The sequence below is a fragment of the Galleria mellonella genome, unplaced genomic scaffold (genome assembly GCF_026898425.1).
Source record: "Galleria mellonella isolate WM207_F2 unplaced genomic scaffold, CSIRO_AGI_GalMel_v1 utg223, whole genome shotgun sequence".
Classification (NCBI taxonomy): domain Eukaryota; kingdom Metazoa; phylum Arthropoda; class Insecta; order Lepidoptera; family Pyralidae; genus Galleria; species Galleria mellonella.
In genome coordinates this window covers 1,294,265-1,321,632 of record NW_026442042.1, presented here as the reverse complement: position 1 = coordinate 1,321,632, position 27,368 = coordinate 1,294,265, and the positions used below count along the sequence as shown (strand labels likewise).

The 27,368-nt window shown below is 29.4% G+C and overlaps 2 protein-coding genes across 4 annotated transcripts in view; one reads left to right on the top strand and one right to left on the bottom strand.

The window, feature by feature from the left end:
* Positions 1 to 1,958: 1,958 nt before the first annotated feature.
* Positions 1,959 to 25,795, bottom strand: LOC113517477 (DNA primase small subunit). 2 transcript variants are annotated; one of them, XM_052894653.1, is made up of 7 exons: positions 25,777 to 25,795; positions 6,316 to 6,575; positions 5,809 to 5,978; positions 5,010 to 5,208; positions 4,210 to 4,420; positions 3,146 to 3,485; positions 1,959 to 2,064 (listed from the first exon to the last, which is right to left on the bottom strand). In XM_052894653.1, exons 2-7 carry the CDS (start codon positions 6,537 to 6,539, stop codon positions 2,045 to 2,047), a joined length of 1,164 nt encoding a protein of 387 aa, XP_052750613.1. In that variant the 5' UTR covers positions 6,540 to 6,575; positions 25,777 to 25,795; the 3' UTR covers positions 1,959 to 2,044. The 2 variants fall into 2 exon arrangements, with proteins under 2 accessions (XP_052750613.1, XP_026757951.2); XM_026902150.3 differs by lacking the exon at positions 25,777 to 25,795 and adding an exon at positions 6,891 to 7,151.
* Positions 18,003 to 27,368, top strand: part of LOC113517408 (trafficking kinesin-binding protein milt) — a 55,305-nt gene continuing 45,939 nt past the window's right edge. The window contains exons 1-4 of one of the 2 annotated variants that reach the window (XM_052894642.1): positions 18,003 to 18,280; positions 19,894 to 19,940; positions 20,917 to 21,006; positions 25,402 to 25,446. In XM_052894642.1, coding sequence (XP_052750602.1) covers positions 25,440 to 25,446 — 7 coding nt within the window. In that variant the 5' untranslated portion in view covers positions 18,003 to 18,280; positions 19,894 to 19,940; positions 20,917 to 21,006; positions 25,402 to 25,439. The remainder of the gene's footprint in view (positions 18,281 to 19,893; positions 19,941 to 20,916; positions 21,007 to 25,401; positions 25,447 to 27,368) is intronic. The other variant, XM_052894643.1, reaches the window with a different exon arrangement.

The following is a 27,368-nucleotide window of genomic DNA, read 5'->3' as shown; positions in this document are numbered from 1 at the left end:
TGTATAAACATAATACAATAAACTTATGTATTTATGCTTATATAGAGGCTAACAATTCTTAAATTTTTATGAGCGTGGAACAAAAAATCGACAACTATCCCATCCAACCATCGTCGTTCTTATTACCAAATCGCTCTCAATATCCTATTCTCTCCAAATCTGTAGGTATCTGTGCCATTTTTACTTGAAATTTGTGGAATATTTGTTTAATCATATCAACTTTATTTCCTGATCCAAACCAGGCGACTTAATCTGGATAATAAATAAAAAGCAGTTGGTGGAATGGACGCGACCAACTGATCAGCTTCCGTATTGCTATCACAATTATTGCATTTTATATAAATAAGTGCTTATCTTAAGAAATGGATATATTTTCTATAAAAAATAAACAGTCGTTTTCTGTACTTTTGTTGTATTATTTTATCAGCTACTCATACATTATATCAAAATAAAACAAAAATCTACAGAATAGACAACAAGCTGACAGCCTACCTGAAAGAAAGTGGTCACCGTCGCCTATAAACTGACCAGCGTCATAACATCACAGATTAAACTGCAACTTCTCATACGTTACCAATTCAATTTTTAACGGCTAAGATATTATACCTTCGTGACCAATAGTTTCGCTATCATATCCCAACTTCGACACTGATTCAAAAGAAATTCAAAATACGTGTTTCTGCTGCGAAGCAGATGGCACAGACAACGAAGTAGGCAACTCTGTACAAAATCTCTATCTGATGAATAAATCCCCAAAAACCACAATTGTTCATAAGACTAAAATTGCTGAAGATAAATTCAAGTTATACAAACTTTCGTTCCTCTTCGTTCAGATAGAAAATTATGACCTCATACGAACAGAAATAAACCCAAAAATATGACAACTGTTATCTTGACCATAATAATTTCCCCCTTATAAAATTTTTGTGCTGATTTGTTAAATGCATAATAATAAAGTAACTTTTGCAAATGATATTCTGCAAAACTATCTTGACAACTTAGAGTCGAATATAAATTTAGCTATCAGATTTGTCTTCGGTCTACGTAAGTATGATCATGTTTCCGCTTTTCGCGCTCAGTTAAAATGGCTCCCAATCCGACGTCGACATAATATGCACATCCTCTCTACTCTCTATAATATTCTTAATAATCCCAACTCTCCATCTTATCTCCGCTCCCGGTTTCGAATCCTGCCCCCTTCCACACGTCCCAAACGTGCTTGCCTGTGACAATCCAAGTTTTTGAACTCCCTTCTTGTAAGACCCATTTTTTTGGAAACTCCTGCACATTTCGTGCTGCGCAACTGTGGAACAGGCTACCTGCTGACATACGGAATAGTCCTTCCCTTACTTCCTTCAAGAGAAGACTGAAATCAAACCTAACCAATAGTACATGATAATTCTATGCTCTTATACATGTATATATATTTATCTATTTACGTATTTATTAATTTATTTATTTACAATTTGCGTTTGTTGTATTTACATTATTTTTACCGGTACCTTTCCTGCACTGGATTACCCAAATTATTTTCTCTAACTACACTGGGTTGGCTGGAAGAGATCTCTTTGATATGAGAGATAAGCTTTCCCTTGCTAACAAGTTGTTAAACTAATCGCTATATGTATTGTTTAAGTGCAATAAAGAATATATAAATCTCCATGAAAAACCCCAATACTAAGCATAAGTAGCAATGTACCATGTCAGGTTGACCACCATGGGGTCCTACATGGAAACCATCACGTGTAATTCCTAGTAAATTCGTCGTGATAGAACAATTGATCTAATTCCCACTTACATCAGCATATACCGATAACGCAGGTGAGGCGACTATTGAATTTTCATATAATATGTCTCTCGTACACTAATCTACTAATACAGTTTAAGTTTGCATTTACATCTTACCAATCTAACTTTTAGAATTAATATGTCATTTGCGAATTAAGTAAAAAAACGCATTTAAAAACATACTTTATTATGTTACATTATCTGCCTAGATACATACTTGTGTGATCGTAAATAATCAAAATTAATTTTACACTTTTCAAAACTCGATCGAAGTATCTGTAAAAAAATAAGAATGATAATTAGTATCCATAACATTCACATCTATACCATAATATTAGCCCAACTTAAAAACTGGTGTTTAATCATACTACTTATTTTACTGTACATAAGTACTTCATGTACTTATGTACAGTGAAAAATAGGATGCATTCACATTTATAAAAAACATTACAGATAATCCATGATATGTAACTTGAACTCTTTTTATTATAGGTAACTAATAAACCTACAGAAACTATTTTAACATATTTGCGAACAAACTGATGGCCCATTCATTGGACAATAGTAACCGTCGCCTGTAGACATGAATAGCACACAGACAAAGAATACACTGTGACGCTAATGGTACTCCTCAAGCATTACAGCTTTTGAAGATAATTTCTATTATGCCCCTCAAAAAGTATAATGAAATATAATAATAAAAAAAAAATATTATGTATTCTCAGACATGTCTTTGCGAATAGTTAAAAAGCTCCGCTCCTATCTTCAGGTAAACGTGAACTCCACCCCCTTAAATAACGCCTGTGACTCTTGCTGATAATGTTTGTGAAGTGTGAATATTACTACAGCTACTATCGCACTGCAAAATAGTTCGTAACGGCGGACAAAGCAATCTAACCAACAAGAAATGTTATCTGATTGAATTAATCTATAGTACGTTATAAGTCTATGGAATAAAATTACCTAATATTAAAGGGGGGGGGGGGGGGATGGATTGTAACGGGGAGGTTAATCCCCACTGCTGTCAATATACCCTATTAGGTCGACCTCCACATGGTTCCCCTTGGAAACTATCGTCACTAGTTTATCGTTGAATTCATCACAGTAGGTTAACTGACCTGCCTTTTCATCTTCACCTATTATCTCTCATTGGCACATACCCATAACGCAGGCGGGACAACCTTGCCATTTTCACCCATTAAAAAAAAGTATATAGGTGAAGACATCAACACTTATGGTTGTATGTGGATTATATAATAAAGTGAAATATATAAAATCGAATTATATTTATCAAATTGAATTGAATTTTGTATTGTGTATAAATGACTTTACAAATACTTATACAACTTATACTTACTAGCATTATTTCTTTTCCTCATAGCTTCCGTTTTTTCGCATAAAAACACAACTTCTTGGAAAGTCTTAACTGCCTCTTTCATATTATTTTGATGGACAGAACTATCTGTAGACATATCATCTAATAATGTATTAATAGTAGGAACTTCATCCAATTTGAAGTTTTTAACGTTACTAGATTTAAATACAATAGATACTTTTCCCGTTTTGGGATGTATACTGAAAGGAGACTTTAACAAGTGATTAAAACCTGTAGTCACATTTACATCAAGTCTAGGATAGCAGTATTGTATTTTAATTTCTTCTGTGAGATATTTCAACTTGCGCATAGCATTTCCATTCTGGAATAAAAAAAAATATAGTTGATTTACATTACAGGCAGAAATTACAATTTATATTCTATATACATTATTGTTGTCATAGAAAATAGAGTATATTGAATCAAATCTAATATTTTTTGCAATTAGTCTCGCAATTTGATGTTGCATTCAATCAAATTATGCATTCAGTTTTAATAAAATGACGTAAATGTATTTATCAATAATATTTTGACAAGAATATTTTAATCCAAGGTGTAACAGTTTGGTTGTACAATGATCTTTGAGGTAGTTTCCACTAGAGCAGTGTTTTACAATGTGTGGGTCACAAAACCTCTATAGGAAGGTTGCGAAAACTACCTCAGTAAAAAAAAGTTATAAAATATAAATAATAGACAGGGCGTAATAAATTTTATAAGGGCCGACAACAGTCAAATGTTAAACCTGGTGTTACATGTATCTATGGCTTATGGTGACCGTTACCATCAGACGGGACATATGTCTGTTTGCCTTCACTGTATATAAAAGAAATCTAGATATGGAATAATCATAGGATTTCACTCAAATCTTAGCCTATAATAATTATTTTTCTTATTTCAATTCAGGACAATTTTAATAGAAATACAAAACTTTGTTTCTTCTTACAGTATTTATTAAGTTTTATTTTGCAATTAAAAACCTTTGTCGTCTTAATAAGTAGTGCTTCTTAAAAGTAAAACAATTATAAATATTATAATAAAATACTAACTTCTCTACAATATGCCTCGTACGTACTCACAAACGAGGTCCACCTCTCCAGAGAAGATTGTGGTAATTTTTCTAATTTTTTTGCCACTTGCGATCTTAAGGTTTCATCGGGTATTAGTTTTAAAAAGGCATTTAAACCTTCAGAAGTTGCAAAAAAGTCTTGTTCTTGTAGAAGTTGTTCAAAATAATTATCTATGATATTTAGAGAACGTCTGGAATTACGATAAATATAAAAATAAAGAATCAGGCAATAAAAATTATTCCCTCATAAATTTCGAACAATACAGCAAAAGATTATCTGTCTATATAATCATAGCATGCAATAATGTTAGATTTTAACATTTTGATTTACCACATTTTGTATGTATGGATTTTAGAAGCACAAAAACCAATTAAATAGATTACTTCTAAAAGAAATATCAAGATTTGGAATAAAACTGTATTCAATTTATTGCAATAGTAGCAGAGGTGTGTAATCTACTTGACAAATATAAGTTTGATTCTTAGTCAAAACAATTTACAAAATTAACTAATCAGCTTGGTCCACTAGGTACTACAAGATATCCTCTGGACAATCAGGAAATTAGTTTCAGGTAAGCATTAGCTATTTATATTCAGATTGATTATAATTAATATTGATTTAATAATATCTTTCAAATCACTAAACAGTAAAGATCAAAAGGCGCCCTTAATACTTAAAAAATCAAAACAGAAACATTCATTACATTAGGCAGCTTCAGCAGAACAAATATTTGCCTAGTTTTTTTAAAACAAAAAAATTTGTTATTAGCAAGGTCTTACCTAATACTTGTATGTAAATTTTCATTTCCCAAATGTACCTTTTTACTTTGATTTTCTCCACCTGCTATTAAACACAGATAGCTAGCAATAGCTCCTCTTCCAGGGCTGTCCAGTATTCTAGCCTCATAGTCAGAGACCCAACAATGTATACCACGCCTACCAGAAAACACCCATAATATACATTGAAAACCAAAATCCTCTGTGAAAAAATATTAATACACAATAAATATTCTAACTTCAAATTATTCATTCCATTTTCAAATTATTATAAGAAAGTTGGATTATCTAAATTCAAGATTCAAATTATTCAAGTTTAAAATACAACAGTGTGAAAGTAATTTGTATTTTTACTCTAGTGCCACATTCATCATATCATTACACTAGTTATTAACTGTCCACTGTTGAACATAGGCCTCCTCTATAAGGGGGGCAAAAGCCTCCTAGTAGTTGCTACCCCTGGCAGGCAAGATGGCAACCGCAGTTAGGCTTTTGGTAATTTTATTTTAGTTTTAAGAGGAATGCTGCTGCCTTTAACTTTTAAGTTCCTTTACCACCACTTTGTTACCTCTTATGACACCTACAGGAAAGGAAGGGGTGGCCTAATCTCATTCATGACCACATTGCATCACCCATGTTGATACATTGACAAACACAAATTATATATATATTATATATTGTTATACATATTTTTTTTATATTACAGTACTGGAAAAACAGCAGAGCTAGTATATAGTGTAATTAATTGATAGTTTAAAAATAATCAACTACTACAAAAAATGACAAACACGTAAATAAATACCTCTTAAAGTTTTATCAATAATTTCACAGGCAATGACCATAAAAAGCCAGCACTTTTCACAGACTTTGGCCTCTTGGCAACAAGTTCGAATTTCATCATAGTCTGTTAAATCTATATCAAACACCAGTTCTCTAGCAAGTACAACGGCATTGTGACGTCCCACTGATGGCCTACAAGTCATATAATTACTAACAAATATATCAGAAATTTTATTAATTGTTAATGCACAATTCAAATATAGAAGTTACCATCATTTAAATTATTTTAATGTATATAATACAAACAGAATAATAATTATTAATAAATACTTAACATAAAAATAAATTTATTTAAAATGTCTTTTAGTAAAATTATATTGTTAAAAATAAATAAATAGTAAGTTGGTTATATTCTATTTTGCCCTTAATTTTTAATAACCAATATTTTTTAAAATAATATACAAATATAAAGGTCATTGGATAGCCTTAGGGGCAGAACTATAAAATTATAACAATAAAATGTACCTACTTAGTATTATACACAGCTCCAATATCCAGTTTATAAGGACATTTTTTCTGCAACAACTCTTGCAATTCCTTTTGATTACTTATTGATAAATATCGCAAATAAACATCATCTGCTAATGTGAATGACATTTCTCTATTTGAAAGTGGTTGAGGGCTACATCCATAAGCGAGCCATCTACAGAATATTTTTTGTGGAAAATGTCTAGTATAGTAAATGGGTAACATATCTGGTAACAAATTAGCATCATACTGCTGCTTTACCTGTAATTAAGGTTCGATTGTTATATTTTCTGAAAAGACGTTATACTAAAGGTGTAAATAAATATAGGGAGAGTCGACTAAGAAGTTAAACAGATGTTAGCAAAACAAGAAATAAGAGTTTTATAATGATAAATAGGATCTTCATAATGGTGAAGACTCTATTTAAGTACAGACCCATCAGTGAGACAACAAGATATCTATATATAGCTTTAGAAATAAAATTGGCTTGATCTCTGCTGTACCAGATTACAATTTAATAATTATATCATTATATAATATTATTATAACATATTTAATATTATACAATATGTTTACCATTTTTTATTTAACTAGGGATGAAAATATTTCAATGGATGATCACTGAGAAAGTAATTGTAATGGGAATTTGAGAAAGCACGATGACAAAACAATATTACTTTATGTAATTATTATAATCAAACTAAATAACTTGTAGTTACTAAACAACACTGGAAGCAAGAAATGTTAATTTATATATGTAATAAAGCAAAAATAAAAAAAACATTGAGAAAACAAATACATGTCAAAAAGAATAAAAAACGCGCGGATTTTTAATAAAAAAAAAAAATTATTACAGATAGCACAAATTTAATATAGCAAAAATGGGGTGGATAGGAACAGTTCGTAATTTTGTTCAAAATTTTTGTCCTATTACTCTATCTGTACAGAAACATTTGATAATCCGGCATATAATCTGATCATTTTTAAAATTTGGTTTAATAATTCACTAAATATCCCGGTTTTATTGAAATCTTTCAAAATGTGTTCATTTTCTATATACCCCGAGGTAAGGCTGATTAGAAATGAAAAACGGACAGTATAAAAATTAACCAGGATCGTCACTTTTATTAATTTAAATTCGTGATTAGTTACTCTTAATTATTAATCTTACATTGGACATTAAATATATATAAACGAACTTATTCTAGTTCGTTTTAAAGTAACTGTGTATAAAATAAAAAAAGTAGCTAACATAAAAAACACAAAATTACTTTCTCACTTTTAAATAACATTATTATAAAGTAACATTTTATAAGGTTAAAAAAAAGTAGTTTTGATAACCCCATAAGAAAAAATCTTCACATCTCGTAATATTAATAGATATTTAAATGATGAGTTAGATGGTTGAGCATTATGCACGATGACCGAATGTTGCTTTTAATCTGTCATATGACAGATGCTAACTCGATACATACCTGCAACCTAAGAATTAATAATAGCATTGAAATTAATCTACAACTCGATTTCGATATATATTGGATACCATTGTCCGTGCAATTACAATGACTACACAATGCTTATTAATAGGATTGTTCATTATATTTTCAAAATCAGTATAGATTTTAGAAATAAAATTATTAATCTTTATTATTTTTATTAATATTATGAATTTTAGGTCTGAACCTAAGTTTAAACAGATTTTAGTATCTAAACAATCTTACTCAAACTTAAATATCAATAAAAGTATCAAATGTAAATGTAAGTGTAAGTCCAGTACAGTTATTTTGACAATATATAGTTATATAGAATTTTGTACAATAAAATGTGATTTTTTTTAGTTTCTTATGTTAATCACGTAGTTTTGTTAAAATTATAGTTGTTATTAGTACAGTAGCTTATTTGTGAAATATTACAGAGGCCATTTATTATCCCCACTTCCACACTCACTAAAAAAAATTAGACATATAGACGTTATTTTGAAAAAAGGTAACCAGTACTGAAAAATTGCTTAGTAATTCTTGTAAATTAAAAAATGGAAATAAACTTGAAAAATACATTTCCATTGGTTCTTAAATATTGTTGGAGTGAGTACCCATAAATTAATTATACCGATATATTAACAAACCCATCAATTACTAAATAAACATTTTAAAATACTTATTTAGTTATTTTATACTTAGTAGTCTTCGATATTTCGAATCACGATAATTCGTTATTATTCGATAGGATACTGTGTGTTTTAAGGAAACTACACAAATATTATGTAAACAATTTGCTTAGGGTAATAAGTGATGTTCTCTATCATGGTTGTCGACAATTACTTCTATGAATATCTTTTAGATGACCTGATACACTTCCCCATTTCCAGACAATTGTGCGCTTTTCTATTACGAATTAACTGTTATGGACTATAACTTCCAATCCTCTCCTTACTGCGGCATGTGGACTATAAAGCACGGCCACTGCCGCGCTGGGTACACGCAATAATCTCTCTCTTATCGTCTTCCTGTTCAGATTCTGTTATCTCTCAATATTCAATATCGTGTTATTTTATAATTCAATAATTTGTCAAGGTTTACCATAAGTATTTTTATTTTGTTAAAGACTGAGTGTTTGGAAAGTTAAAACGTTGTTTCTCAGACGAGAACAAATTAATATATTTTCAACTAAGTTTAAAAAAGCACCAAAAACAAAATTAATTATGCGGTTAAATTTTTAACCTTAATTATGGCAAAAAGAACAAATTACCAATTGTAATATCAATAATAATTATTATTAAGTCTCTGTACCGTATCAAAAATAAAAATAATTTTGTCTTTTATTTATATATTAGGTTCTTACATATGAATTTAATATTTTGTCCTACTGACCACTTTGCTCTGAAATATCTCCTCTTTGGTTAAGAATTCCAAGTTTATAAATTCATTTAGCTGGTACTTTTGAGTTTTGAAAACAGTCATTCACTTGTTTTTTTTTTATCATTATTTTTTTTGGCGTCGCTTATTACCGCAAAATGGAAAACATGAAATATCGGTATATTTACGAGTACGAGTTCTACCGTGGCACTAGTGCTGCAAAAACAGCTTGAAAGATTAATAATGTGTACGGTGCTGGTGTCGTAAAAGAAAGCATGGTATGTTTTTGGTTTCAACGTTTTCGTTCTGGAAATTTCGACCTTCAAAATTAACCCCGTGGACGACCGGAGACCAAAGTGGAAAATAAAGAATTAAAGACTATTATGGAAGCGGTACCATCACAAAGCACTTCAGAGGTAGCTGCAGGCTTTGGGATAAGTGATAAAACTGCATTAATCTACTTGAACCAAATCGGGAAAGTAAAAAACTTGAACGATGGGTACCTCATGAATTGAGTGAATCGAACTTGCAAACACGCGTCGACTGCTATGTTATTTTGCTCAACTGACACAATAATGAAGGGATTTTAAATCGAATCATTACTTGTGATGAAAAATGGATACTGTACGATAATCAGAAGCGCTCTTCGCAATGGCTGAACCCTGGAGACTCAGTCAAATCCTGCCCTAAACGAAAATTGACACAGAAAAAGTTACTTGTGCGTCTTTGGTGGACTAGCGCCGGTGTCGTTTACTACAACTTTCTAAAATCTGGCCAAACAATTACGGCAGATATTTATTGTCAGTAACTGCAAACCACAAAGGAAGAACTATCTGCTAAACAACCGAGATTGGTCAATCTCTCTAGGCCACTACTACTTCACGACAACGCAAGACCACACACTGCACAACAAACAACCACTAAGTTAGATGAGTTACAATTGGAATGTCTGCGACAATCACCGTATTCCTCGGACCTTGCTCTAACAGATTGCCATTTTTTCCGGAATTTGGACAATTTCTTATAAGGAAAAAAATCAACTCCGATGCGGCAGTCCAAACCGCCTTCAAAGACTTTATTGATTCTTGCCCCCATAGTTTTATTATTAAAGATTCTTGAACCCCATATATATATATATATATATATATATATATATATATATATATATATATATATATATATATATATATATATATATATATATATATATATATATATATATATATATATATATATATATATATTATATATGTATATATATATAATATATATATATATCTATATGTATTATTAATTAAATATATTTCATAGGTAGTTCATATATATATTGGGTGCTTGTGTTGTGGGTGGTGGTGTATGCTTATTGGGTTCTCTGCGTAGGTCTACTGGAATTTTATTCCAAATAAAAGCAGTGACGGTAAAAGAATTGGACATAAACCAGACTGGTGTGATGGGGTTACGAGAAGGAGATTGTGAGATGATCGAAGATTACGGGAATGGGAGTCTTTGAAGAACTGAAATTTATTTTTCAAATATCTCTCATGTTACAATTCTACTGCATTTGTATAATAAAACTAGTTAAACCGAAAGACGGTGTTTTGTCATTGATAGCTAGACCTATTGTTGTGAGTGTGAGATAAAAATAGGGTTTTTATATATTTCTCAACAATTTTTCCTTCCAAAAAGTTCAACAAATATTTGACAAAAATAATTGCTGGCTTGGTCCAACAGATCTAGAGTTTTGTGTTTAGTAATCCAATTAACAATTCATTTTATTTGAATATAAGTTTACTTACTAAATGGCAATACTTTTAAAAATAGACTAAAGTTTTTATAACTTTGCCCACAGGACTAGTTAACACTGGTTTCTATTCAGTCTTTGGAAATTTTGAAGAAACATTTTACGAAATCATACTGGTTTTGATGAACAACCCGTTTCCCACTTCTTTATTTACTTTAGCAATTATAATATTTATCACAATTTTATTAATGATACCATTAATCGCTGTCATGAGTGTATTGGGTTTGGTTTTAATTATTTTATTAATACAAGGTATGTTTTCTTTTTTAAGTAAGTATCGCTTTAGAATTACCGCTTTATAACTCTTGGATTATATAGATGGACTGTCTTCATACAAATGCTGTGCCAGAATTAGGTTAATTTTTTTATTCCTATTGTGTGAATAAAAAAATACCAGAATGTATAAATAGTTATTACCTTATAGGAGAAGAAACGACCTAATATACGTTTTTGTTGTCAAAGTCATTGAAAGTGAAATATATGTATAATTTGTAAACTAAATATATATATATATATATATATATATATATTACATGTAAAAAAGTAGTTGATAATTCTAATTGAAAAACGTTGACGTGTATGGGGAATTTTCAATTCAATTACCTTGAACACTGGCGCATTTTGTTTTAATAAAATAAATAACAATAGTTTTTCAATTACCCAGAGTGCTATTTGGTATACTGAATTTTGATTTGTTTTTGACACACGGTGTATACAAAAAAAGGGAAGGGCTATATTTTTAACAAAACCAATTAACTATTCGTAAATGTATGGTTTTTGTCACAATATTATTTACTATAATTTTAATTAATGATTTTTGTTCCAGGTTTCATTGCTATAATTATTATACTATCTCTTTGTATAATAATATTAACATTTTCTTTTATTTCAATCGTTTATCGTTTAATTGATTAAAAACCAATAAAATTTATTAATGTTTACAACAAAATAGTAGTGACATAAAAAAATATATATGTTTTATAATAAATGAAGCAGCTTTTTAATTGTATTTCCTTAAATTTATACATGTTAATTTATTTTCTGTTTATATCGATTTACATTATCTGAGAATATAAAACTGTATCATAAGATACTCTATTTACTTGACTAAATTATTTTTATTAATATTGTTGGCATAACTAGCGAGTTAATTTTTTTTTTTGTTATATCGAGATAAATATGTTTACTATTTTTTCTTTGATTGTTTATTGTAATTACTAAATAACTAATAAATAAGTAATAAATGAAAACAATTTTATTGGAAGAGATTTTTTATCAATAAATTTTTTTTTTTTTTTTTATGCAACTTAGAATGACAAACAAGCTGACGGCCCACCTGATGGAAAGTGGTAACCGTCGCCTATAGACATGAGCAGTACCATGGACATAGCAGACTATACTGTTTCACCCATGATCCCCCCCATGCGTTGCCATTCCTGAGGACTCAGGTGTTATTCCTCTGTACCCAGTAAATTCACGCCATATCCCACCCTTCAAACCGAAACACAGTCATGCAAACACAACTGCTTCACGGTTGAAACACGAATGGGACAGAGGTACCCAAGCAATCGACTTTTGTACAAAGTCTCCCTCTGGTATAATAGATTTTAATCTGTAATTTTTATCTTAATAATTAATTAAATCGATCAAAAATTGTAATTCACAATTATTTTTAATCCGGTGTTTTAGTAAAATTAATATTTGATTCAAATTATTAAAAGTGGTTTTTGTTATATATTTTATAGTTTGTTTCAATAGAACTAAATTATAAATAAACTAAAAATTAAAAAGTCTGTTAAGGTCCAACAGTACAAATAAAAATATATTTACATTTAAATGTTTCTTTTATGTTTTATTAAATGTTTAATTTAATGATTACTTCTTTGCTAATTGTTTATCTTTTCATTAGGTTTTATTGAAACAGGCTATAAATGTACATACATACATACATATCTGTCACGCCTGTCTCCCATTAGGGTAGTCAGAAACAATGGAATGTGTATAATTATGCTATAAATGTTATTATTTTAAATTCAATTTATAGATATTCAAAGCTTTATTCTATTTACGTGGTATCTATAAATAAATATTTAATAAACGTCATTACTTTCTTTTCCATTAAATTTATTATTTCTTCTTTTTTAGGACTCGCTGCACAGACATGACAGCGACGTTTCTTCTTGCATACATTTTTATATGTTATCCTCTGTTACAATCTTTCCCCTTTCATATTCTAAGGAATACAAACACAATAATTATGTAATAAGTACATAATTCGTAACTTTCTTGACGTGTGTGAAAATCGTCAATCTTCCGAGTGTTTGTAATCATACACATATTAATAGTAGTGGAATTAAATAACATAATTCTAATCAAATAACCAGTAATATGGACTCCCACAAGATAACACCTAGTTCAGTAAAATAATACAAGTAATCACTACCTTATAGAGGGTAATAAAATAATGTGTATAATTTTATCATCTTATAATTATATCGACTTTAGTTAGCTTTGGCACTATTGAATATAAGCCTCCCCTTTGGGTAGTTTTGTTAGTAGTTCCCATGTTTGGCAGGCGGATTGGCAATCGCAAAGAGACGCTGCTGCCCATTCTTCGCTCTCCCTTAGTCGCCTCTTACGATACCCACGAAAAAGGAAGGGTTAGCATATTCTATGACGGTCCACACGGTAATGTCAATAATGTTAATAATGTCCACTCTTAATAATATCGACTTCAAAAGTACTTGCATTGAAAGCCATAAAACATATTTATAAAAAAAAAAAATAATAATAATGAAGATTAGGATTAGAAAACGTATAAAACACATGTAATTCCACATTACCGATAAATTGAAATCTTACTCTAGATTCTTAGGTGTTTAATGGAATTTTAAAAATATTTTACATTGAAATATCAAATTTGTTAAAGTACCAAGTTTAGTGATTAATTAATAGTTAGATACATTTATTGATATTTAAATTTGAGTCAGATAATTTTGATATTAAAATCTATCTAAATTTAAGCTCAGAGATCGCTCTGTTAGTTTTGGCAATATAATGAAGCATCCAATTAATGAATAAGTATACTTTATTTGCATTATACAATATAGGAAATAAGCATGAATTAATGAGTAATTTTGTAATCATTGCAATTTAAGCAGGCGATGGTACCCAACGTATATCTATGTCAAGTTGTAGAATAATTTCAATGCTATAAACTAAGAAATCTTTGACTATGAATTTCTAGATTAAAGAATTGAGTCTAGTTGACATTTGTCAAATGCGGCAACAATTGGTTTCCGTACAAAACGTTCATCTCTATTTAGATATCTATGTTCCAACTATTTACTTTTATCAGAGATCTTGAAATATAGTTGTTATTTATTGATATTGCTTAATGATATTATAAATAGTTAATTTTAAACTTTCGCGTTGTTACAAATATTTTAAATATACAATCGAGACTTCAATGTGGTGTAATCCACGTCGTAACCTCGGCAATAAAGAAACAGGTATGTGGGTACTGTGCACTTGTAAAGGCACAGTACCCACATACCTTACACAGCGTTTAGTCCTGATTGTGTATTTAAAGTATTGTAAATGTTTTTTGTTTTGGATAATAATAGAATGGTAACCCCGCCTGCGCTATTGATATATACTAGCGGGGTACCTGTGAGAGATTACAGGTGAGGATGAAGCAGGTCAGTTAGCCCACCGTAATGAATCTAATAATAAATCAATCACGATGATTTCCAGGGGGAACCATGAGTAGATCGATCTGATATACTGGGCTACTTATCCCCATTACTATTATAAACGTTATAATGTGTTTGTTTTTTACCTTATAATGCCTTAACAACAACCAATCACTATATTTGATGTGCACGAACTATGTGGGATAAAGAAAAATATCTGTTAATTCTTATTCTGATTAGTAAACATATTCGGGGAATCATTTATTTCAGGAAGAGGTCCCGAGTAAAAGCAAATATTAATGTTGATAATTCTAGGCCGGTAAGTTGCATAGATTCATCAGTTTTGTGAATGTAAGAGCAGTGTCGATTCTTAAAGAACGTATTTATTACTTAAGTACTCTGTGGAAACGATTAAGATTAAGCATAGTACTAAGAATAAGGTTTTTGGTATAGTACTCGTATCTGCAGTCCTAGAGAAATGAAAGACCAGCCAGGGTGGCAGTAAAAACAGGATTCCTTTTGTTTATAATTATTTCTCGTATCTCATGTCTGTTTATTTCATAGACTTAATATGACGATAAGAACAAGAGATTCTTTTGGTATAACGTACTATGCACTAACAGACTAGCAATACAAACTTATTCCGAAATCTTTAATGCAAGTACAAAAACGAGACGAAAATGTGATTAGACTTGTTTGCGTTAAATGTAAATGCGAGAATGTTAAGAACAAGCAATTACATAGAAGGAATGATAAAATAAAAACTGTACATCATATGATTTCCTCCTTTCTTCTTATGCAAATATAATTATTAAAAAGAAGACAAAAGATACACCATCAATTACTTTTTTGTCAATTCATAGCAGACTAGTGTTTTTTTATACACTAGTCTGCTATGAATTGACAAAAAAGTAATTGATATTTTATCTTTCGTTCTCTTTTTACTAATTATGTTTGCATGAGAAAAATAGAGGTAATTATATGATTTTCAATTTTTATTTTATTATTCCTTTTATGTAATTCCTTATTCTTAGATTCTATTGTTACAAGTTACGTAAATATCGATTCTAATAATATGATCTACGATTGTAAATAGAAACTTAAAACTCAATTTTTTTAACAATTAGTAATTTTAAATAATATGTAAAGTAATTACATTTTTAGAAACCAAATATCTTTGTGGACTTTATAGAATATATAATATTATACACATAACATTGTATTTTTAACTGATTTCAAAAATAGAAGAAGATTTCAGTTTGGTTGTATTTTTTTTTGTTTGTTACCTTAGAATTTCATTATTTATAAACCAATTTGGAAACATTATTTTTTTTATTTGATATAGTCGTATACTTTCGGAGAAGTTTTATTATAATCATTTTAGTAATTTAGTTTTGTAAACAAAATATCTGGTTTTGCCACGATAATGTATGTTCGTATACTTGGGTACGTATATGTCATTCGTATTTCTGCCGTAAAGTAGTTGTATTTGCATGGCTATGTTTCGGTTTGAAGGGGGAATTTGTGAGATATAGCGGTGAAATTACACGCTACAGGCATAAGTGCTTAGTCTTTAGGAATGGCAATGTATGAAGGGTATCACGGGCGACATAGTGTACTCTGTTACGTCCATAATACGTTTCATATCTACAGATGGTGGTTACCACTTTCCATTACGTGGGTCGTCAGCTTGTTTAAAAGCAAATTTAATGTAATATCCCATATTTAAAACTGAAACACAAATAATATAACAAATACAGAATTATGCCTCTTTTGATTAATAAAAGACTTATCAAAATCGGTTTACAATTAATAAAGATATAGTATAACATGCACAAAAAAAAGTCGAATTGTTTTTCAATTGTGTTGAATTTTTATTCATGTGAAAAGAAATTATTTATTGTTTTGAAATTCAAAAATAATTGTTCTAAAATACTAACTTGGCATTCTTAATTTAATCGGAAATGAAACTTCATATCAGAAAGACAAAACTTTACTTCATTTATTTATTTTTAATATAGGTATTGAATGAATAAATGAATGAATGACGAATGAATGAATGAATGAACTAATGAATGAATCAATTTTATTGCTATAAATATGATACAATAAGGAGACATATGTAGTTGTTAATACAATGGTTTCACACATTTTGTCATTACTGACGTGCAACAGTCATTACAAAAGTTATGATATATAGACTAATAATATCAATTATATCACTGGGATTCAGAATGTTACTTTATATCGTAATATAGATGTCTTTGATAGAAGGTTGAAATAAGAATAAGAATAAAATTTTGTACTACAATTGATTAACGATGATATAATCTTAATTTTTGCGTCTGTGGTTATTCAAAAAATATTTTTAATTATTTCTTTTAATTTATATAATAAATTTATATATAATTATTGTAGCTGTATATGTAACAGCTTGTTGCCTTTGTTAATGTGTTGAATTGATGCAATTGATTAGAAATTATTGACACTTATTGGCAATCTCTAAGGAATTGAAGTTAAATTTGTATATATTCACGTATTTGTTATTATTTTAATTTGAATGTTTGAACCTTCAAAGTTTTAATTATTTTATATGTAGTAATGTTCTGTCGATTCATATATAAAATATGTATTATAGTTCTAAATATTATATTAATTATTGCCAAATACATATAACAATGTATTTAAAATCGTTTTTGAAAGTTGTTGTGCGAATGTGCAATACTTTCTAATGTTTTTTTTATTTTAGTATTTCAGTCGGAGTTTGTTTTTAGCCGTGTGTATGTCTCGAAAAGTATAACTAATATATCGTTCTTATCTTTATATGTAATATTTGTCAGATCCGTCAGTATTCTACGACTATAACGATATTAAAACTGAATATTTAAAAAGTAGGTAGTAATTATTGTTTACAATAAGTGAATTAAATTACAATTGATATCCTTACATATTATACTATATAAAATTTTGTAAAAATTTAGTGATTCGAATTGATAAAGAATGTCGTAGAATAGCTAAGAGGTAAAGAAAAATGCTTATGAAGTTAAAAGATTTTGTGATTTAGGGTCATTAAATTTGTTTCTACCAACTATCAAATTTTAAAGTTTATAAACCCGGATTGTGTGATTAATATTCAAATATATAATAATGTTTGATGATAAATTAATTTAAAAAAAATTAAACAAAATTTCATTGGTCTTATTCACCCCGTTGTGCAATATGCCAATGAATCCAAGTGAATCTATGGATCTGACTCTACTGGGGTGTATGTGTAAATGTAAGTTCTCTAAGTGCCTAATCTGTGGTAGAAATGTTCAGTTGAAAATGAGATCATCTACTCTGTAAAGGAGAGTTAGTGAAAAGTGTTGCTTGCAGTGCATATCTTGAGGTATAGACTTTATTTAATTATTTGTCATTTATCATTTTTTATTTATACTAGTGAATTTGTGAATTGTATTTGAAACCTCATGACATGAGACTTTCTTTATTTAGAGCAAGCAAGTGAGATGTGAAACACTCTACAATTTGCGTACTACGTAAGATTCAGAAAATTAATAGACCCGTAGTTTTGGATTTTGGCGATATATCATTTCAAGGATGTTGTAAATAATGACCGTAAGTAATCTAAGTTTCCTAGAAAAAACGGCCTTTAAACTCATAACTGTAAAATTTGTATTTACTAAAATTCTTTATGCTAATTATGTACCGTGATCTAAAACATTCAACCGAGAATATTTGAATGAGAAACCTATAATTACAATAACTACAAAAAGGGCTACCCTTTGTTCACAAAATAATTAGTTGGTTCAAAAGTTAACATTATGTTAAAATGTTTATCATTATATGGAGAATATCAGTCTGTAGTCTTATGTCCAGCAGTGGATGAGTAATGACTGAAATGATGATGATCAGCCTGTAGTAGTTAATTATAAGTATGTAACTTAACTCTCTATGAGTTAATTTTAAAAATATTTAAATTATAAAAATTATATAAATTGTAAAAATAAGCCACATATTTGCTTTAGAAAATAATAAACATCCAACTAAGCATTATAAATGTGAAAGCTTTTGAAAGATACTAAGTTGAGCTACAATTAAAAGTTTACTTAACAAACTTAATAAAATAAATATTTAAATCCCAGGGGTAATCAGAGGCATGTAGTTGACTTGTCATTGTAAATTTTTAATGTAACATTCAAGTTTAAATTAACTTTTTTCACTGAAAATATCAAATGTAGTATTTTGTAATAAATTAATAGAGAAATATTTAATATAAATTGTATACAATATTATTAACAAAATAATATAAAACAATTCTTATGGCTATCCATCTAGTGTTATTACAAAAAGTGAATGGGATAAAAAGTGATACAGTCACTTTGTTAGTTATATTATAACCTTTAAAGATTTTAGGTTTTGCACTAATTTGTTATATCATGGTTAAAATAAGGTTGATTACTACCTATGCTAAATTAAACACATTACCAGTGCTTAGATGTTTAATAAAATCTAAAATGTTTACCTGTTTTAAAACTTAACATTTTTTTTGTATATTCTTATGTTATGAAATAAGCATTAACAATATTCAGTGTCTATGAAATGTATATAAGTTTACATTTCTTGTATCATTAAAGAATATATTTCATGTATCATTTATTCTAATAGAAAATAAATATTGATAGTGGTTGAAAGATAAAATTTATTAAATATAAATAAAATTGGTTAGAAAGATATGTAGGTATTTCCAAATTGTGAATTTACATTACAGTGTAGTTGCATGTCTATATAGGAAAAAAGGCAACTTAAGCGACCCAATAGTTGCTTTCTTTCTTTAAACCAGTGCTTTTCAACATGTGGGTTGCAACCCCTTAGGGGTTGTAGAGCCTCTATAGGAGGGCTGTAAAAACTATCTTAATAAAAAAAAAACAAAGTTATAAAGAAAGATTTATTAAGAATAATTAAAACATTTGTCTGTTAATGCAAATTAACAAAACAATAAGTTGGGGGTTGTGAAATATTTTTTCATACTTTGGGGGTTTGTGTCATGAAAAAGGTTGAAAAACACTGTTTTAAATGAATAGATAGACTGGATGTTTTACCTTTCCAATTGATACTCTGTAACATAGTGCGACAATAGATTTACAGAAATTATTATGAAGTTTAGCAGTTTTAAACAAATATGTGCTATTTTTTTATGCAGTTGTTTAATAAATTTTGTTTCTTTGCAGATTACTAAATTTATATACATAGCGAGAAAAGTTCATTAAATTGACTAGTAAGTATATATATTTTTAATTTTTTTGTCTAGTATTTACCTGATAACCCAGTTATTAAAGTAAACCTTTACAAATTAAAAGAATAATCAGTATCAGAATAGGCAGAGACATTTGATAAGCATAACATATTAAAAAAATACAACTGTAATGAGAGCTATGTACCTTTTTATTTGATTGTCTAAGAAGGAAGCATTACCCTCCTTTTTTATCTATGTTGTTATAATGTAAATGTTTAATGGATAATAATAAATGGGGTATATTTATATCAATAAAATGTTGTAGGTGGCATGATACTATGTGTATAATAACCATAAATTCTCAAAAACGCATAGTTGGTTCTGTTATGATAGTGCAATATAATGTTATCAATGTATACTGATTTATAAAACTATTGATGCCTTTACAATATAATTTTATAGTTTGTGAGTACCTTGTAAATTAATTACAGTTAAATTAATTAGATTGTATCTATCTGGATAGAATTATGTACATAGATATAAATTTGTCATTTTTGATTCTCTTTTTAACTGTTTTTGATATATATTTTTTAATATATATTTCTATGTTAATGATTAGGTTGTCATAAAATCGAATGCAGCAGAATGGCTCGATTCTGAGGCACTATTTCTATAAACCTATCTCTAAAATTAAAATTTTAATTTGATGTTACAGTGAAATCTTTATTTTAAAAATCAACAATGTAAACTAATTCTAAAATACATATTTAAGTAAAAATTTAGTTTACGGTAGTAAATAAACGACCTTTTTAAAATTCGTAATAATTTTTGAAAAGAAAAAAGGAATTTTGGTATATTGTCTGAAATATAATGAGAATATTAAAATATTAGGAGAAAAGTTTGCACAAATGGCGCCACAGGATTGACCTCAGTACCTATTCTCCTGTATTTACTATGTTATATAGTACAATTATAGTACTCATTCCTGAACATGATAAATGTATTATTAAATTTATAGGGCAGTCCGTCAAGCTGGCGGCCCTCCAGGATGTCGCTCGCGCGCCCTCGCTAGCACCGCGCGCAACTCGAAACGTCTCCACACTTACTGGTTAGCATTTAATTATTTGTAATGATCATTCATAGCAATTTTTTTTTGTTATATAATACTTAGAATGGCAAATAAGCTGACGACCCTGAAAGTGGTAAATTTTGCTTTTAGATATGGACAGTATTAAATACTGCATACTGCTCATGCATTGCTATTCCTAAGGATTGCGGTGTTATGCCTCTCTATCTCGTACTTTTAATACTGTTACCTTCATCCGAAACGCCTTCAAACCAAAACGTAGTATTCCCAACGCAGCTGTTTTATGACAGAAATGAGTGAGATACGGGTAACCAAGCATGTTTTTTTTGTACAAAATCTCGTGTCTGGGAATTCAGTATGGTCTTTCTTGAACACTTTATTGACATGGTTTCGTGGGTTCAAATTACACTTGCATCATCTCGCGACTTTATAATTCCAATATACAATTATTACGAAAATCAAATGTTGCTATTAAACATATTTTAAATACATTATCGGGACTTAACGTGATGTAACAAAAAAAGTTTAAAATTAACTATTAGCAAAACTCCCTAATAGGGGGACACCTATATTCAGCAGTGGGAGTTAATGGGTTGATATAATATCAAAGTTGTGTAAAGAATTTTGTTTTTAATATTTGTGTATTACTTAATAAGAATTGGAGGCCTCTAGTCGGCAATTGAGTTGCAATATAACATTATATATTTTTATTACTTTTAACCAGCCTGTTTGTTATCGTGATAGGGATGTATTGATTGACCAGGATTAAATGCACAGGTAATATATGTCCTTTTTCATCCCAAAGTGCTATATGTTGTTTTATAATTTATACTGTTGCGTTTATAATATGGCAGAGGAATTTTTTATATAAATCGTTTAATGTTTAGATACAATTATTAAATTTGAATGCAAACAAGTGCACTGTTTATTGGCATGTAATAAAAAAATGATAAATGTGATGATAAGGCAAAGAGATATCAGTCTACTGCCATTGAAAGTACGATTCATGAGTGATAGGTAGATTGACTAAGTACTTGTTTCATCGAGTTGGTATTTGTTAGTAGTTAAGTCATTGATGACTATTTGCTTAATGTAATGTAGTTTATTACGTATATTGTTATTTTACTTAATTCTTAAATATATCTTTAATACATATATTTATTGACGTACCTTGTAATACTTTCTCATGTTATACTCTTCGTAGACAATTATGTTATTCTTACTATCCTTTTATTTATTAAAACATCAAACCTCTCATAAACCTATTTTAGCTATTGAACTGTTTTGTCTCTTTCTTTTACGCTAAATTCCGGATTTGAATCAAAGTGACAGAACGTAAAATAGTTAAAATAGCTTTGTAGAAGGTTTTAGTTTTAGGAAACATTGTCTCTTATCATGGCAAAACTTTTTGATTTAAAAATCAAACTACTGAATCGATTTTGATGATTTATTTGATTTCTATGCTACCAATATTCTTTAAGACAAAAAAGAGTTTTCCTATTTTGTTTATAAATGACGTAGTTCTGAGTTAAAAAACGTAAAAAAATAAAATTGAATAGAAAACCTCATTTTTTAAGCCGGTTAAAAAATAAAATAATAACTTGACAATTTTTCGAGATTAGATTATGTTTTTAATGGATGATCATTTAGTGGTAATCCTACTTGCGGTATTGGTTTACACTGGCGGTGAAAAGTAGACAAGTGATAATAATAACTTTGTTTGTGTGAGTCATTCTGTTCATGATCGAGGCTTCAGGCTATTTTCCAGGAAAATTATATCGAAATTAACACAATTACTTTTAATTCAGTCGTAATAAAACATATGTTATAGAGCTCATATCGAATTTATAGTTTTATGAGTATTTATTACTAAAAAAAAAAAATTTGCATCTTTACATGTTGCTTAAGGAGAAAAGTAGCCAAATTATGTGTGTGATATATTGAAATAATATTTACTTTTTTGTGATATAAAAATGAACAAATGATAAATAAATAGTATGTAGATAATATTATTGTAATTATAATGTATGAGTATTTGAATTTTTGTTAATTAAACCCGCTTAAATGGCTGAATGGATTTGAATTACATTTGGTACAAAGGTAGATTTTTCCAAGCGACAGCATGGGGTTTCTTAAAAAAGGGGTTAAAAGGTTTCTTCATGGTCGGCAACGCGCGCATGATGGCTCTGGTATTGCAGGCGTTCATAGGCTACGGTAACCGCTTACCATTAGGTAGGTAGTTGTATAAAAAAAGATTATATTCTAATATAACACATGGGATATTTTATATACTAATGCAAGCGGTCAAAGTCGCGAGAAACTAGTATTTTATATAATTTTACTGTTTCTAGTGTTTAGCCAAGAAGTAGCCAAATCTATTATATATTATTATCAATTAAACATGAGCCAAGTAACCACCTAGTTAGAAAATAACCTCTGTAAATGATAGGTTATCAACCGGCCTTGCTCATTAACGGCAATGAATGAGCTACTTAAGTATGTGAAAATAATTTCTCTATAGTATTATAATTTTTTATATATAGTACATTTTTATGCCACTTGTGTAATTTTTTAAATTATTAAAATGTATAAATAAATAAATTCTCATTTCGCCTGTATCTTTATTATTGTATTATTGACTTCTAAAAGGAGATTCTTCTCCTTTTACAAGTCAATAATTCAATTACTCTTTTTATAAATTCAATTAATTCTTTTTATAAATGATATTGTCCACTTTCATGTTGATACCATATTAGGTGACGTTTGATTACAATGTGTTTTTTTGCGAAGCAAATTTTGCTTGGTTCGAATTTAAACACACTATTCCATTTTCCAAATTATTTCAAGGGTAATGTGTGTACGATAAATTTTGTTATTTGCCACTGTTTAATATGAGTTTTAAAGCTAATATCGATATTAATTTTGATACTATCGAATTCGTAATTTTTTGGAGCAGAATATTTGCGGAGAATCGTGTAAAAATGAATCATTAATACAAATTGCAAACCCTGTTTGCTGAAAGCCTTGACCAAAAAATACGCGTACTTGTTACTAGAAACCTTGCTTTGGAGTTGCAAGTATGATTACAAGTACATAGCGACATCTGTATATTGTGAAGATTGAGCAAATATTGTCTCTCTTGGACCTTGGTTACACAATAAATTTTAATTATCCACAGCCATATGAATACACAGATTTTTAAGCGACTTCATATCATAAAGGAGGTTCTCAATTTATCTGTATTTGTTAGCTATGTTTAATATCTTCTGATTTCATTTTGATTTTTTTTGCGTTTGATAGTGTTCACATCCGTTTTGGACCTAACAAGTCATGATTGAAGTGGCCTTTTGGCGCAGTAAAATTTTAAGTTATTATTGAAGTATTACTATTTAACAAATATGTTATATTGTCATATTAAAAAGTCCTGTAAAGAGTAGCAATACTAGATAAAGCAATATATAACTTCACTAAGACGAGAGTATGAATTTTGGTTGAATTTTTCATTCTTCATTTTCTGTTTGATGTTAAAAGGCTAAGGAACGCCTGAGAAGATTCTAAAAATATTCTTTTTTTATTCAATTGGAACAATTTTGAACTTACGTTGTTGTTTTAGTCTATTTGGCTATAATATGATCGTGTTCTAGGCTGATTATAATTTTAATTTAAACTCACCGAATAATTAATTTGAAACGAGAATAATCAAGTTAGAGGAATGCTCCAAACGCGATAGTTGAGCTGTGTGTAATATATTTGTGAGATGTCTGCAACAAGACCAGAATGGAAACAATTCATTCAGCCCTGAATTTGAAATCAGTTTTCTCTTTTATGACAATTTAAGAAGATTGTTTTTGTCTATATTTGTCTCTACTCTGGCTTTACTGGTTAATAACTTCTACAGCCTTAAGCTCGCCTTTTGCATTTTTTTTACCACTATGTATTTGTATTTATTTAGCGTGTACACAGTGTATAAATAAATAATCGATGAAAAAATCTGAAAATAACGGTGATAACAATTGTGATGTAGTTTTCATGAATGGAGTGAAATTAACGCGACACCATATGATTGGCTGCACGCCAGTTGGTGGTTATTCTGGGCGGGCGGGCGGCGCATACGAGTCGCGAGCAGTCTATCGCCGCGAGCCCGCCGATTACGAGTCGCGAGATACGCCTGTGTACGCGCAACACTCGCACTGACACGGCCTCATTTACTTTGTTTATTGTCGTATCCTTCCATTGGTCTTGTCCTTAATTTGGTATACTTTAAGAAAAAACTACTTTATTATTATAAATTATGTTATTAATGAATGCCTGACGTACGAATAAAAACGATTTCATACATTTCATAAACAAACATTTAGATTCTTATATAATTCGAGTTTTATAACTATGTAACTAATTGTGATTATATTTGACAAGGTCCAGTTTGGAACAATCATCAAATACAAGACTAAGCAATGAAAGGTATTGCATCCTATTCTTCTTTTGGAATATGTTAGCCCGGCTTGCTATTCAATTTACCAAATACCGACTTGCATTTTTCGTTTGTAATCCTTAATATGGTGGTATGTTAATATCTTTATACTTTTTAAACACTATTGCACCGGTTATAATATTACAACACGTAAATTATGTGCTTAACAATATAAATGTTGCAATTGTAGTACTAGGTACAGAGTTACATACACGTAATCAACTACTTAGTAGGTTTTCCTATTCCTACTAACCTACTGATTTTTTTTCGGTTTATGAACCATAATTTTTTATGTGGAAATATAAAAATGTATTACTTACCTATTTAAATGTGTACGTGCGCATTCTTATTAACTTTCTTCATTTGTAATTAACATAGGCGTTGTTTTGCTCACCTTAAATATGTATCAAGTCGTTATCAGTTAGGTCATACCTATTTTAATTGTAACAAGAAACGAGAAAAAAACCTAAACATAACAAAAGCAGAGCAGGTTTCGTGATTGATAACATGAGAAATTGGAAGAAAACTATTCAATTGATAAAACTCCCTCTGTCAGCTAATATTACGTAATGAAACAGTGGTATTGGAAGTCAGCGTTCGCTGAGTTGAGAAAGTTATAATTTTGAGATATCTTACAAGTCTTAGAGACAATCTTTTAAAACATACGTTTGCTACTCTATGGAAATAAAAATATACGTTGCTCTGTTATGTAACGTAAAACGTAGATAATTATCAGACGGTTTGTTACAATCTAGTGAATTTCCTAATTGTTTGCGACGCGTCAGTGCAAGGTCACGGATAATTACGTCACAAACATTCACAATTTTACAGCGACGTTCCATAGCTGGACAAGCCCGGAGGTGACCCTGCTATGGTAACGATGCCAATGTATTGACGACATCCTTATTTTTATTGGTTATTCAAACGAGTGCGACGACCGTACCACCTCCACAGGCGAACTGTGCGTGTGGCCTCGTGCTGCTTCTATTTACAGGCGTTTGACAAAATGAAAGCCCAAACGTATGCTAATTTCTTAGTCAGCGCCATATCTTTTTTATCAATGTTCAGCATGAAGTAAATCTTTAGACGATAAATGTGATAATATTTCTGAAGTCAGGATAGATTTTATGAAATGAATAGATAGATAATAAAGATAATCTTATTGATTTATTAGTTTATTCTAAATCTACTGCTATTGTTAAATAATAAATATTATACTAGAATAATAATTAATATACTACTGCAACTGTTATTAATAAATATATAACACTGTTACGTGTACTGATGATGTGTAATTACTTAGTTTAGAAGATACATCAAACAGAATTAATTTGGGGTTTTGGGTGTAACAGAAAGATAGGACTTAAGTGGGTCGGGCCACTGCCTAACAATTAATCATCGACTTTTTCTTATCAGCCATAACATCTTCCACAAAATTTTAAAATCGATGATCATATATACTAAGGGATTTTAGCTATTCTCAACAGAAAATTGATTTATGCTCCATGAGGAAAAGTTACCTCTTTATATATTTTACTAACTGAAGAGTTATCAAGCTGCATTATAAGTATTTTCTGTGGTTTCTTTTTCATCATAAGCTACGCAAGCTAATAAAAAAAAGGAAACTATAATTTTATCATGTCATGTTTGTTCGAGTCATTCTGGTATTTTTTTTATGTTAGAAATCTGAATTAAATTAGGATAGCGACTTTTAATAGTATTTTTAGAATTAAAATTGTAATGTAATATTATATGAGTAGTCATATGAAATACTTGAGCCAGAGTGCTCTTAATATGTGTGCAATACTCTCGCTAACCTAAGACATCGTCCATAGGAAATTTTCATTTTGGGGTATCGGTGTATTTATTACCTTTATTAAATTGGTTCAGTAGTTAAGCCACATAATTTATT